This window comes from Mytilus galloprovincialis, chromosome 6, assembly GCF_965363235.1.
Source record: "Mytilus galloprovincialis chromosome 6, xbMytGall1.hap1.1, whole genome shotgun sequence".
Classification (NCBI taxonomy): domain Eukaryota; kingdom Metazoa; phylum Mollusca; class Bivalvia; order Mytilida; family Mytilidae; genus Mytilus; species Mytilus galloprovincialis.
Genome location: NC_134843.1, coordinates 63,296,740 through 63,311,409, shown reverse-complemented (window position 1 = coordinate 63,311,409; position 14,670 = coordinate 63,296,740). Strand labels below are relative to the sequence as shown.

The window sequence follows — 14,670 nt, the reverse complement described above, 5'->3', positions numbered from 1 at the left end:
CTCATGATCTATGTCATGTGTATATACGGGATGCTGATATCTGTTTCCTACTCTTCATGTAGTTTAGAATGTAGTGGACGCTTAAATCACAACATTGTTTGATAATTAGATTGGAGTGCAACTGATCTTGGTACAGCAGTCATAAGAATGTCATTTTAAACTTCAAAACTGGAATTCCCGATTTTTGACGTTTTTTTACTTAAAAAGGACTTGCAACCAGAAATAGTAATTCCTTAAGCGTATTATATGCCCTTGAATTTACAATTTTGGAAGTTTTGAGCCTTCGATTTTCAATTTATCACATTATTCTTAGAAGAAATAAAACAAAGTTATACCCTTCGATGATGAGCTTCATTAGACTGATCATTGACCGATCATTAGACGTATTCTTGAACTATGATGTTGTATAATTTCATATTTTTCGGTCTTAAATTGATATCGTGATGTCAGCCTACTATCTATCGTGGTTCTTTTTTCTAGAAATTAAACACTTCCTAAATCTGTTGCAGAAATTTTTAATCCATTGTTATTTGATTTTATCAAATTTGAGTTGGAGCATTTACTAATTTCTGTTCACTCATGGAAGTAATTTTATAACTTATCTTTAACTATGTAATTTGTACAAACCTTCAATAAGAATCGACTCCCTTCATGACGTTTGTTATGTATGACTGACATCACCACATAGAAGAAACCTCTCAGTTACCAATGGGTGGAATTTTAATTGTTTTTTTTTTATATGTTTAAATTAACTAGTGTGTGCAACTTAATATATACATAATCGACAATCACAGTAAAAGTTGGTAGCCAAAAGTTTTAAATGTATAAATTGTAGTCATGTTAGAAGGAAAGATTTTTCGGTTCTGGTTCGAATCCATGTTTTCTCTTTGTTGTCTTTTTTCTTTAGTTGTTTCTTTATTCTCATTTCGTATGTTATTGGGGATATAAGTGTAACAAAAGAGTATTTTCTTAATTTTTTTCTTTCATTAGTACTTATGTCTTGCAAACTGGTATTCTTGATTGAAACTATATGTTAAGATAATTTTATGACAGCTGTTGTAATTTTATGACATCGCTAGTTCATAAAAAACAAACCATAGCCCTTATAGATGATTAAAAACTTCTGTTATCGAAGTTTCGCGATTACTTGAACCAAGTATTCGAGTATAACAAAACATAGTCATTCATAGAATTAACATTTTATTCTGCTTCTACATACAACACCAGTAATGAGTTACTTTGAAAGAAAATCAATTTAATTATTGTCTCACTATTTATAACTTTTCATAAACTATGCTTGGAATATGTTTGCTCTTTACAATTGTCAAATAAATACATTTAACTTCTTATAGAATTGTTGGTAGCATGAAATGGTTGATTAATATAAGCAGCATGTGATAATGGTTGTACCAACTGGTGTGCGTTAATGTTGCGTTGTTGGTTACCCTTTCGCAAATGCTTGTGGTTGTTTTCCATGATATCCCTGTATTGTCATTTGAATTCCTTGTGAGTGGCCTGCAGGTTGATGGCTATTTTGCATGTTTACCAGCTGTTGACCATTATATCTCTGTATTTCGGGTATCCATATTTGATGGTATCCTTGCTGGTTTACTGTAGATGTTTGCGTGCTTGGTAAAGTGTGCATAAATCCAGATTGTGCATTGTTGATATATATAGCACTTTGATGCTGAAAAAGGAATGAATACATATATATTTATAAGTAAGCAGATGTGCTATGATTGCCAATGAGATCACTCTGCACAAGAGACCAAATGACAAACAAATTAACAATTATAGGTCACCGTATTATCTTCCATTAAAAAGTTAATTATACTATGTAAATGTTTGATATAATATGAACAGCACATTTTTAATCTTTTAAATACTATATATATATACAAATATGTTACAGTAAAAATAAAAGTTAAATTATCAATAACCTTTAAATAAGGTAAAATTTTACATATCTTATTTAAACACTTTGATTATTAGGAATATCTTCTAATGTTCACTTCTTCGTACTACATTTGTATGAACATCAAGATTATTCTCCTTAAATCTGTACATTGAAGTTTAAGCTAGCTCTAATTGTATAGTTTTATTGTTGATATTCACCCCAATTTTTATCCAGTGTTAAATTAGGTATTTATATGACATATCTTTCTTGGTATTCCTAATTAATGGAAGAATTTATATCCACAGAAGTTGTATACCTAAAACGACTAAGTTATTTTTCAGTTACCTGTATATATATTATGAAAACATTTTTCAAAAGTGATTACTTTCGAAGGGTTAAATATTTCGCGGTGGTGTCTTGCGATGGCTTTGTTTGTGCTTGTTTGTGTGCTTTTTTGCCTTGAATGTTTGTCCTTAATATTTTATTAACTATGCATTTGCATTCAGGTATCACAGATCAAATTTATTCGTTCATAGTGTGTTAATTTACGTTTTTTGATTGAGTTAAGCCTTCCAATGGATAGTTTATCGTGTGTTTTTCTATGTTGTGATGTTATGCTATTGTTTCAGAAAAAGAGAGAAGGTATGGTACCATTAAAACGTTTAATCCCGCTCCAAATGTTTTCACCTGTCATAAATCAGGAATCTGATGTACAGAAGTTGTCGTTTGTTTATGTAATTTACACTAGTTATTTTAGGCCCTTTATAGCTTGTTGTTTTCGGTTTGAGCCAAGGCTTCGTGTTAAAGGCCGTACATTGACCTATAATTGTTTACTTTTATAAATAGGTATTTGGATGGAGTGTTGTCTCATTGGCACTCACACCACATCTTCCTATATCTATGACTTAGAGAAAAATATAATATACTGACATTTCCAGTATTGAACTGAGAATGGCTGCAGCTATGTTTTGCAGCTACAATGGACAAGATGAATTCGATGAAGGAACATACAGCTAAAAGGGCAGACACTGAAATAATACTTCCGGTATCAAAATCAGCCTGAAAATAAATCGGTTAATAATTAGTCAAGAAATCATCAAATATTACGAAGAGTTTTAACCATATTTTTTAAATTATCCCATCTGTCATCTAAATTGAATTTTTTTTCCAAGTCTCTGCTAGTTTACTTTGATACCCTGAGAGTTTTGCCTTCCGAGTTAGAAGCTTATCTCTTTGGTGTAGATATAAAATAACGGGATTGTTTTAATAAAATTTAAAATTATAAATTTGAATTAAAGAAGGTAGTTTATATATCAATTACTCTGATAACTTGTCTAAGTATGGTACTTTTTTTTATATAAAATCATAGTTTTAACTAAATTTTTAATATGCAGGAATATCATGCTTTTTAAAGGGCATTTTTGTCCACATGTTTATTTAGAACCTTAAGATGTATACCTTTAATTATAGTTAATGATTCCTTGGTCGTATTTTACAGTCTGGGTTAAAAGATATAGACCTAAAGTTTTTTTATGTATAAAAATTTGAAACTTTCATTTTATAACTAAAATATTAATATTTCAATGCGGAATATTTTACGGAAGTGACACCGAATAATGGCCTCATATTCTCTACACAACTGTCTTGGGTGTTTCTATTTCCCCTTTTTGAATTAAATGTGAATCCTCCTACATGTATCACTCAAGGCACCATAGAGTGATACTTCTATTTCCACGATTTTGCTAAGAGATATTCGACGCAAGCCAGCCAAAATACAATGTAGTGTTTTTTCACCTTAAGAAAAAGACTAATTTATAATCTGTTAATGATAAATATATATGTCTTAAATTAAAGTGGATTAGTTTTTAAAGGTTCAATTAAAATGCATGCTTTATAAACTAAAACCGAGGGAAACACATCAAATATAAGAGGAGAACTACGCCACAACAGAAACAAACCATTAAAATGTAACACACACAAAAACGAACTATCATATAACAATGGCCATTTTCCTGACTTCTAAAAAGAATATGTGGTATGATTGCCAATGAGACAACTGTGCACAAGAGACCAAAATGACACAGACATTAACATCTATAGGTCACCGTACGGTCTTCAACAATGAGCAAATCCCATACCGCATAGTCAGCTATAAAAGGCCCCGATATGACAATGAAAACAATTCAAACGAGAAAACTAACGGCCTTATTAATATAAAAAAAAATGAACGAAAAACAAATATGTAACACATAAACAAACGACAACCACTGAAATACAGGCTGCTGACTTGGGACAGACACATACATAAATGATGTGGCAGAGTTAAACATGTTAGCGGGACTCCAACCCTCCCCCTAACCTGGGACAGTGGTATAACAGTACAACATAAGAACGAACTATAAAAATCAGTTGAAAATGCCTTACACCTTAGATGGACAAAAATACAAGTAAAGTTCAGGACATTTTAAGAAAAAAAAAATGGTGGGTTGAACCTGGTTTTGTGGCATGACATACCTCCGACTTTTAAGACAATGTTAAATATAACATTAAAATGACAAGCTTACATGACAGGACTACAATACAAATAAATGGGAGGATATATATAGGACTGACAAAAGGTACCAGGTTTGAAATTTAATACACCAGACGCGCGTTTCGTCCACACAAGACTAACAATGGATGCTCAGATGAAAAAAGTTTGAAAGCAAAAACAAGAACAAAGTAGAAATGCATTGAGGACCAAACGTTCCAAACATTTGTGCCTAATACGGCTAGGGTTTTCTGCCTGGCTTAAGAACATCCTTATTATTTAGAATAATTCATACTTCTGCAAACAGTAATTTTTTATAAAATGACTATATAATATATATACATGATTAAACAAGAAGTGGTGACTAACTACATAATAAAAGCGGATACATAAAACAGCCTAAACTAGCACATACACATTCACAGCCAAAGCGATAAACGCACAAAATAACGTCATATTTGAATTTTCTAAACATTTCCCAAAAATAGGATAAAACTAGGAATATGAAAATGTAACGTTGGTATTAATTAACAAAAAACTATTTCTTTCGTGTTTGTATTATTGCGTAATTTTTTTTTTTAAATGTTTTTGACTTGTTAACAGTTATGAGATTAAGGGAAAACAACATTAATAGGTAGTTTCTATTTGAAAAAATTGTTCATAGATGTTTCGACAGTACGACCAAATTACACTTATATTCTACGACACAGCTGATTTATAAACATACCGCAGCATGTCATTCAATATTGTTTGGTAAATACAGTTATTTTCAATGGTAAATATTTGTGTTCCTGGTTATTACATTTTTTTTTTGCTTACTATGTACTTTGCCTATAGAACGTCTATATTCAATTTCGTTCTTCTTTATTGTTATTTGTTTTCTAGGGATTACGTTTATTAAACAATGTTTACTGCTATATAATGTTTTACAATTTTACCGACTATAATTATTTAATTTCATCACACATTATTTATTGTCAATCATGGAATTATATTCGACTATCATACAAGTTACAAATCAGACCCTTAGCTAGTTTAAAAACCATGTTTAAACCACCATTTGTCCACATAAGTGATTGTTTGTACCAAATCAGGAATTTCACAGTTGTTTTTTCATTCTTTTGATGTGTGTGAGGTTTTGATTTTGCCATTTGATAAGTACTTTTCGTAATGAATTTTCACTACAGTTTTTTTTTTTTTTTTTTTTTTTTTTTTGTTCTATTTAACCCTTACTGTTTAACTATTTTAGTTTAGTTTTCCTTGCACGTATTTCTTCATTTTGTTTAATTATACTTACAATAACAGCTCCGACAATTGCTAAGCCAAACACACTGGATGAAAACACAACTGCTGATAAAATATTACAAACAAGAAACGCTAGGGTCTACAAATTTAAAATAATATTAATGAACAGATTTGACCTGGTTGGAGATTGTTAAAACCGATTTACGAAATAATTTAAAATCGGAGCGAAAGGTAGCAGCTTTCTTCAATGTTTCTGTTAATGGACTGATGAAGTTATTTTTTTACACATCTAGAATTATAATGTAATAATACTACCATGATATCATCTTACATTTAATAAAAATCATAATTAATCGGCACTAAAGAAACGCAATAACTACCATTTCTTTTGAAGAGTATTGAACTATTCTAATTGTGTGTTGCAACGTTTTGTATAATGGGTATTATTTAAACAAAGTTCCTCAAAATATATTTTAACATTATACATGCTAATGATATCATTATAAACATTGATAAATATATTTATTAAAGTTATTGGTCACATGACGTTGTAACGGTCAAGTGATTGTTTACTATAAACACGTGTGTGTGTTTATATCAAACACATGGTGTGTGTTTATGTTCAATTTGATTGGATGAGATATACCCGTAATGCCGGATTTATGGGTATATGCCCTCATGAATTTCGAGAAAAGCATGATTAGGTATTACTTAAGGGGTTAGTTTGAGAATTAAGAGTAATTCGAAGTTTGCCTATAGTTCAACGTAGCAGCATTCGTTATTATGTTAACCCACCCACCCACCCTTTTATGAGATGGTTATCGTTAATAGGAGTATATGCATATATTGTTCCTTTGGTATTTCAACCCACCCACCCACCCTTTTATGAGATGGTTAGCGTTAATAGGAGTATATGCATATATTGTTCCTTTGGTATTTCAACCAAAGATGAAGAACTTGATCTTCCATCACTGTATTGGATACCTAAACTACATAAGTGTCCTTACAAACAACGGTATATTGCTGGGTCTTCCAAGTGCTCCACGAAACCTCTTTCTTAAATTATTAACATCTATTTTATCAGCAATCAAAGACGGGCTTCTAAGTTATTGTGAAACTGCCTATTCTAGAGGTGGCGTGAATCAGATGTGGATACTTAAAAATTCCAAAGATCTTTTAGAGTACATACAATCTAACTCTCTTTCATCTTGTAACAGTATTAAAACATTTGACTTTTCTACTCTTTACACAAGTATTCTACATTCCAAACTAAAAGACAAATTGAAAGAGTTGGTTTTACTTTGCTTCATAAAAAAGAATGGCCAACGTAGATACAAGTATCTTGTCTTAGGGAGGGATAAATCATACTTTGTAAAGAATCACTCTGATTCAAACAAAAAATTCTCTGAAACCGATATCATCAAGATGCTTGATTTCTTGATTGACAACATATTTGTAACGTTCGGAGGACGTGTTTTTCAACAGACTGTCGGCATCCCAATGGGAACAAACTGTGCCCCTCTACTTGCCGACTTGTTTCTTTATTATTATGAGGCTGACTTCATGCAGGAACTTCTTAGGAAGAAAGATAAGAAGTTAGCAATATCCTTTAACTCTACTTTCCGCTATATAGATGACGTTCTTTCACTAAACAATTCAAAATTTGGTGACTATGTGGGACGCATCTATCCAATCGAATTGGAGATAAAGGATACTACAGATACAGTTAAGTCGGCTTCATATCTTGACTTACATCTAGAAATTGACAATGAGGGTCGGTTGAAAACAAAACTTTACGACAAAAGAGATGATTTCAGCTTTCCAATTGTAAAATTTCCATTTCTAAGTAGCAACATTCCAGCAGCACCTGCATACGGGGTATATATCTCCCAATTGATACGATATTCCCGTGCTTGCATTTCCTATCATGATTTTCTTGAAAGAGGGTTACCGCTCACAAGGAAGCTATTAAACCAAGAGTTCCAAATGGTGAAGTTGTAATCACATAAGCAACACGATGGGTGCTACATGTGGAGCAGGATCTGCTTACCCTTCCGGAGCACCTGAGATCACCCTTAGTTTTTGGTAAGGTTCGTGTTGTTTATTCTTTAGTTTTCTATGTTGTGTCATGTGTACTATTGTTTTTCTGTTTGTTTTTTTCATTTTTTAGCCATGGCGTTGTCAGTTTGTTTTAGATTTATGAGTTTGACTGTCCCTTTGGTATCTTTCGTCCCTCTTTTACATTATATTAATATGATTTTTACTCTTTTGTAGATAGTTTTTGATTGTGTTACCGTATATTACTGTGCTATTGTTACTATATGATTGGATTGGTAGTGTGCCTGAATTTATAGTTAAGAACTTTAGTTTGAGAATCATATTGAATGTAAAGTTAATATTAAAGGCTGTTACAGCTGTAGGCACACTTATCCTATTTATGTGTTGTTTTATTTATTAAATAATTTATATTCGTTTGACCTGGCGAATTAGAATATAAGTCCTTTTGTGTTTGTCTATAAAATAAACAATATAAGAAATACGTACTAAGCATCTCCAACTTGATTGACGTTGTTCAGTCATGCATAACGGTAAACAACCTATTAGTATAAACTGAAAATACAAAGATGACAAAACTAACGAAGATGCATGAAAAATGAAAGTTAAAGAATATATACTGTTCTGTACTTTTCTGTTTGCTGTTTAATTTATGAAATTGACCACTCTCCACAGATTATTTATTTGGATAAGTAAAGTAGCATTTGCGACGCCAATTTCCAATATCATCAACCAGTATAATCATAGTATATTTAAAGACGTATTCTAATTTGACGTGCTTCTTTAGCTTTGTAAACAACACTGTGATAAAATTCTCGATAAAATATACTTAGCGCAGACTCAGAGATATGCATAATAATGGCTGCTACAATATACTTCCCACGTAAATCTACATGTATTGGAACCTATTTGCAGATCCTTTGCCGATTTTATTGTTTTTAAAAGTGCAATTAAAAAAGACAAAATAACTTTTATTTTTATTCGTATGCATAATGAAAAGAAGTAATGCACAAGAGCTCGGAGAAATCAACAAAATAAAAATTAAATAAAATTCCGCGAAAGTCTATTAATCTTTTTGGCGCATTTAAGTCATTTCAAAACATGACGTCATACAAATAAAACCGCTAAACTTGAAAGTTTTCTGTTACATGAACCATCGGAATTCGTATGATATTGTATTAAAACTGATTTTTTTAGGTAGGTTTTGTTTTATTTTCTATTCTATTGCATTATTTGCATATTTACCCATTTCAGCAAGTCAACATGGCGGCTCCTTAGTTACAAAATGTCAACTTTTGATTTGACGGAAACTTACGAGAAAAACATGTAAATTAAAAATGGCAAATGTTGGATCCTCGAAATAACCTACGCAAGTTACATATTTATAAAGATATTTGAGATTTATCTAACAGGGAGTAAAAAAGAACAGCCACATACACAGCATACCCACCCTCGCTTCAGTTTTTTAATGACCGTATTTGTCCTATTAGAATCGAAATAATTCATGGAAGCCATAGATTGTTGGAAATTTACACATGGCCTGGGCCGTGATATTCGTTAATTTTATCCCTCGCTAACGCTCAGAATAAAATTCGAATATCACGGCCCAGGCCATGTGTATATTTCCAACAATCTATGGCTTCCATGAATTATTTCTTAATTGAACCACAAAATTATCTGTTCTGCGTAACGGCCATCTATATCATACGACCAAACAAATACATGTCAGTAATTATCTGCAAAATGATGTAATCGTCTTATGCAACTAGACAAGGTGTCGTCATATGTATGCTTTTTGTGTCAAATGTAAACAACGGAAGCTTCCATGCTACTGTAACGCATCATAATGTTATATATATATATTAGATAAAAAAATGTGCTAATTCTTTTATTCTCAAACCCAGCATTGACCATTTCTAATCTACAAGGTTTTCTCGTAAACTACTATCAAATCCAAAGTTGACATTTAAAAGCCGCCATGTTGTCTTTCTGTGAAATCAGCAAATATGCGAAAAATGTAACAGAATAGAAAATAAAGCAACACCTACCTCAAAAATCCATTTTTGATGTAAAATTCTGCGAATTTCGATGGTTCACGTAACAGAAAAACCTTCAACTTTAGCGTTTTCATTTGTATGAAGTCTGGTTTGGAAGAACTTAAACGTGCCAAAAACATTAATTGACTTTCATGGAATTTTATTTTATTTAGATTTTTGTTGATTTCTGCGAGTTTTTGTGCTTTAATTCTTTATTCTATGCATCCGAATAAGAAAAAAAGTTCTATAGTCTTTTTTCAATTGCAATTGTTGAAACAATAAAATTGGTAAAGCGTTTGAAAATAGATTCCGATACATGTGGATTTCCATGGGAGGTATATTGTAACATCCATTATTATGTATCTCTGAGTCTGTGCTTAGTATCAATGTATAGAGAATTGCAGTACGGTGTTGTTTACAAAACGAAAGAAGCACGTCATATTAGAATTGACCCCTAAACTCTTTTCATTCGAGTGTCACGGGTGAATCTTTTTACGCGTCTGGCGTGCACAGTTATAAGACTGATATCTTTGAGTTTATTTCAAACGTTTTCTTTAAAGATACAACCTTCAGCGAAAGTTAAAGTTTCAAACATATGCCTTTTTGTTCGGTTTGGTAAAACTTAACTTATTATTAAATAGTACCTGCTTAATCAAATACACCAGAAATTATGTCCTTTTATTTGACATAACGATGACTAAACATTCAAAATTTGGTGGGTTCGTGTTGCTTTATCTTTAGTTTTCTATGTTGTGTCTTTTGTAATATTATTTGTCTGTTTGTCTTTTTGTTTTTAGACATGACGTTGTCAGTTTATTTTCAATCTATGAGTTTGACTCTGGTATCTTTCGTCCCTCTTTTGCATCAACATATTGTCAATTATATTTGGAACCTTCTAAGCTTGGTGCCTAACTCTTCACACTTATATAAATGTATAAGTTTCAGTTATTTGGAACATTATGTTGCTATAAAATTGCAAAAAAGTGTAACGTCGTGATTAAATAGAAAATGAAAGATACCTCAAGGTGTGGTTTACAAGCAGTACAAAGTGATAAATATGACTTACCCAACCTGAGAATACCACGTTTGTCAAATCCATCAAAAATATAGTGTCCGCAATACCACAATGATGGTTCCAATACCCATACACATAACCTTTGTTATTGTTGTGGTCATAACTTTTGCAATGACTCTCCATTTCGGTGTTACTTAAAATAACCCCAACTATACCGAGGAAACAACACACAACACCTAGACCGACATGTCGTCCACCAAGGATCCGCAGTTTTCTACTCCATGACGTGCGTTTAGCATGTTGCACTGGCTGTGTTTGATTTGGACTTATTGGTGCATTGGTTGCCATTATATATGTTCAGAAATCCTGCTCAAATACAAATATCAAATGTCGATGAAAAGTGTTGTAGTGTTTTCCATGTGATCAACAAAGAAGCTATTATCCTAAACAATACATGATTGTGTTTATAAGTTCAGGTTCTGTTGAAAAATGTAACTACTTTGATGGGTCCGCCAAGAGGCAACTTATATTGGAAATTTCAAATAATGGTATTGCTTTTAACTCGTTTAATACATTCCTTTCTGTAATAATGGTCTTGTCTAGAAAGAAGGTTTTGAGATATCCTTATGACACTTTAAAGAACACCGACAACATCAAAACATAACACCATAATTACCAATGCATTTACTTATTTTCTATCTATATAACAAAATTGATATGTATCGATTAACATATATAACTCATAGCTTAACATTAAGTTTATAAAAAAAAAATGATATAATCAGTAAATTTAATCCTAAAGAAACGAGTTTTTTTTCAATTCTCTTACTGCACAAAAAGCAATATTGAGTATTAGTATCTAAAGAAAAAAATAAAGAAAAATTAAAATAAAAGATGAAACAATGTAGATTTGAAGGCGGTGGTAATTAACAATAGAATTACACCTACACACATTGGGATTTTTCCTTTTTTTACGTTCGCAACCCTCTTTCTTATTGTAGAAAAAAATGCATTACCTTTTCTGTCTGGATATATATCTAGCAGTGAACATGAAAAAAATAAACGCGAAGAATAGTCCTGTCACTTGTTCGTGATTGTAATCGCCATATTTAACAAATATTATATAATGTATTGAATCGTTTCTATGCTATCAATAGTCGTATATATCTCTGATACGTTAAAAAAAAACAAACAATTGTCTTGTGTTTTTAACTTTTTCAATTGTTTTTACACTTCAAAATTTTATAGCAGTGATATATCATATGTAGATATGACTAAATTAATAGAGAAATCATATATGTTGCATTTTTATGCGCATGAACAACCACAATAAACTAAAGTATTCCACGTATATACACATCAAGAAAACACTAAGCCGATATAAAGCCGATATAAGTTATTATAAAAAATCAACATGATATATTTCATGTAATTCAGAGCAAAAGATTCACATTCTGGAAAAATTCTCATCTGATATCTGTAGACGAAAGTTTCTGAAATAAAACTTTTTCTAATAAAAAATATATAAACATATTACTGCACTGATTTCGTAGATTTGAAAGTTGTTATGAGGATTATTTAAGACGTTCTGGCATGTATATTTTTCGAAAAGCCATCCTTTAAATGGACAATGTATGTGTCCGTCCCAAGTCAGGAGCCTGTAATGTACTGCAGTGGTTGTCGTTTGTTTATGTGTTACATATTTGTTTTTCGTTCATTTTTTATACATATATGAGGCCGTTAGTTTTCTCTTTTGAATTGATTTTCATTGTCTTTCTGAGCCTTTTATAGCTGACTATGCGGTATGGGCTTTGGTCATTGTTGAAGGCCGTACGGTAACCTATAGTTGTTAATTTCTGTGTCATTTAGGTCTCTTGTGGAGAGTTGTCTCATTGGCAATCATACCACTTCTTCTTTTTTTTTAAGTCTGCTTGATAAGATTGCATGCCCGTAGTTGTATAGACTACATAGTAGATAAATCATGAATTAGATACGCCAAAGTTGTATGATTTATCATAAAAATCAGGCCTATATTGATTATATTGATGTTTATTTATGATATTTGAGTCTTTTTTTAGCATTGTTTTGAAATATTGCAAACAGAAAATTGATAATCAAGTTATGGTTTACAAATCATTTAATCGGTCGTTCATATTATGGCAACTGCTTTGGTCTATTCGATTTGATTTTGCTGGAAGAAGATGGGGTAGAGGTAGACATTTGGAAGGTTTTCTTAGAATTTTTCTAATTCTTATTTTTACAATATTAATATTAAAATCCTAGTGGTGAAGACAATTCAACATAAGCCTTATCTTTTTTTTTTTAAAGATGAAGTGTTCAAAATTTAAAAAAAAAATTGGGAAAATATTTATGGCCGATTATAACATAAAAAGAAGTATTTCGATATCGATAAACGATAAAGTCTTCATCTTGAAGTATGAATTATATCTTTTGACGAGCACGTAAAATTCATTGATAATATGTTTTCATCTTTTATCTTTAAAGTAAACATATTCAACACCATCGTTTCAATTCTTAAAACAAAATTGACAAAGTTGATGATTTAAACATAATACTAATCTTAAATATTGCAATACCTGTATAAAGTCTATGCTTATAACAAGAATATCGTTCCACTCAATCCTTCTTAGATTGAAGTCATAATTGTTATAAATATGAATCCAGGGCTAGTTGTTGTCATAAGCGGTAGAAACAAAGAGTTTGGGATGTGGATAGAAAACATAGATGTGGGTAAAATTCTTTGGTCTTGACATATATTCTCTTTAAGATATCTTTTTTTAATTTACTTCTTCAAAACAGAACCCTTGGGTTATACGTCGATTGAAAATAACGATAACACGTACAAACCATAAAAATGCCTTAGTATCAACAGCGCTTAATTTATGATTTAATAAATCTTTATTCAATTTGTATTAAGGATGTACTTAGGTGAGGTTTTGGAATTTGTGTTAAACGTTCGGACTCCTTGGTGTTTTTCCATACAATACAATGTAAAATAGTTTGCCCCATAACACCCATTTATTTTTTTATATAAGACTTAATAGCTTAATAGCTTAGGGGCCAGCTGAAGGACGCCTCCGGGTGCGGGAATTTCTCGCTACATTGAAGACCTGTTGGTGACCCTCTGCTGTTGTTTTTTATTTGGTCGGGTTGTTGTCTCTTTGACACATTCCCCATTTCCATTCTCAATTTTATGAAAGGTCATTTACCAAATTTTTAGAAGATTCTTAATTTTCTTTCTTCTGTTTTGAGACCCCAATAATACCAATGCAAATATAAGGTAAAAGTCCGAGTCAGCCTTTTCCCGCCATATTTTAAATCCCGAATATCTCGAAAAGGAGGTCTATGACCTATCAATATTTTAAGCTTATCTTTATCCTTAATTGATGCTGTACCAGCTTATAGTATCAATTTTAATTTCTTGATTTCTTAATTTTTACCTAACCTCACCTAAGTACATCCTTAAACAAAGATGTTTTGTTTATCCTGTTAAATTAACAAGGAAATGTCTCCCAACAAATTTCCCTCTTCCAATATGAACTAAAATATTTCTTAGTAGTTATCAAATGTACCAGGGTTATAATTTAATACGCCAGACGCGCGTTTCGTCTACACAAGACTCATCAGTGACGCTAAGATCAAAATAATAATAAAGCCAAACAAGTCCAAAGTTGAAGAGCATTATGACTTTAAACTAAATTCCTCTTCAAAATTAAAATTGCAATAAATAAAAGAAAACATATTGTAAAGACGATGAAATGTATTGTACAAATACTTGATGTTCTCCTTTATTATAGGGAATATAAATCAGAAACTTTGTAAATGTGTTTTTTTTAATATTTATATGATAAGTAAACAATTGCGGATTTTC

At 31.4% G+C, this 14,670-nt stretch overlaps 1 protein-coding gene across 1 annotated transcript; it reads right to left on the bottom strand.

The window, feature by feature from the left end:
* Positions 1–1,213: 1,213 nt before the first annotated feature.
* Positions 1,214–11,883, bottom strand: LOC143078249 (uncharacterized). The gene is made up of 6 exons (XM_076253169.1): positions 11,795–11,883; positions 10,830–11,144; positions 8,217–8,282; positions 5,725–5,811; positions 2,828–2,956; positions 1,214–1,687 (listed from the first exon to the last, which is right to left on the bottom strand). The coding sequence occupies exons 2-6, from the start codon at positions 11,124–11,126 to the stop codon at positions 1,442–1,444; spliced, it is 825 nt and encodes a 274-aa protein (XP_076109284.1). The 5' UTR covers positions 11,127–11,144; positions 11,795–11,883; the 3' UTR covers positions 1,214–1,441.
* Positions 11,884–14,670: the final 2,787 nt, after the last annotated feature.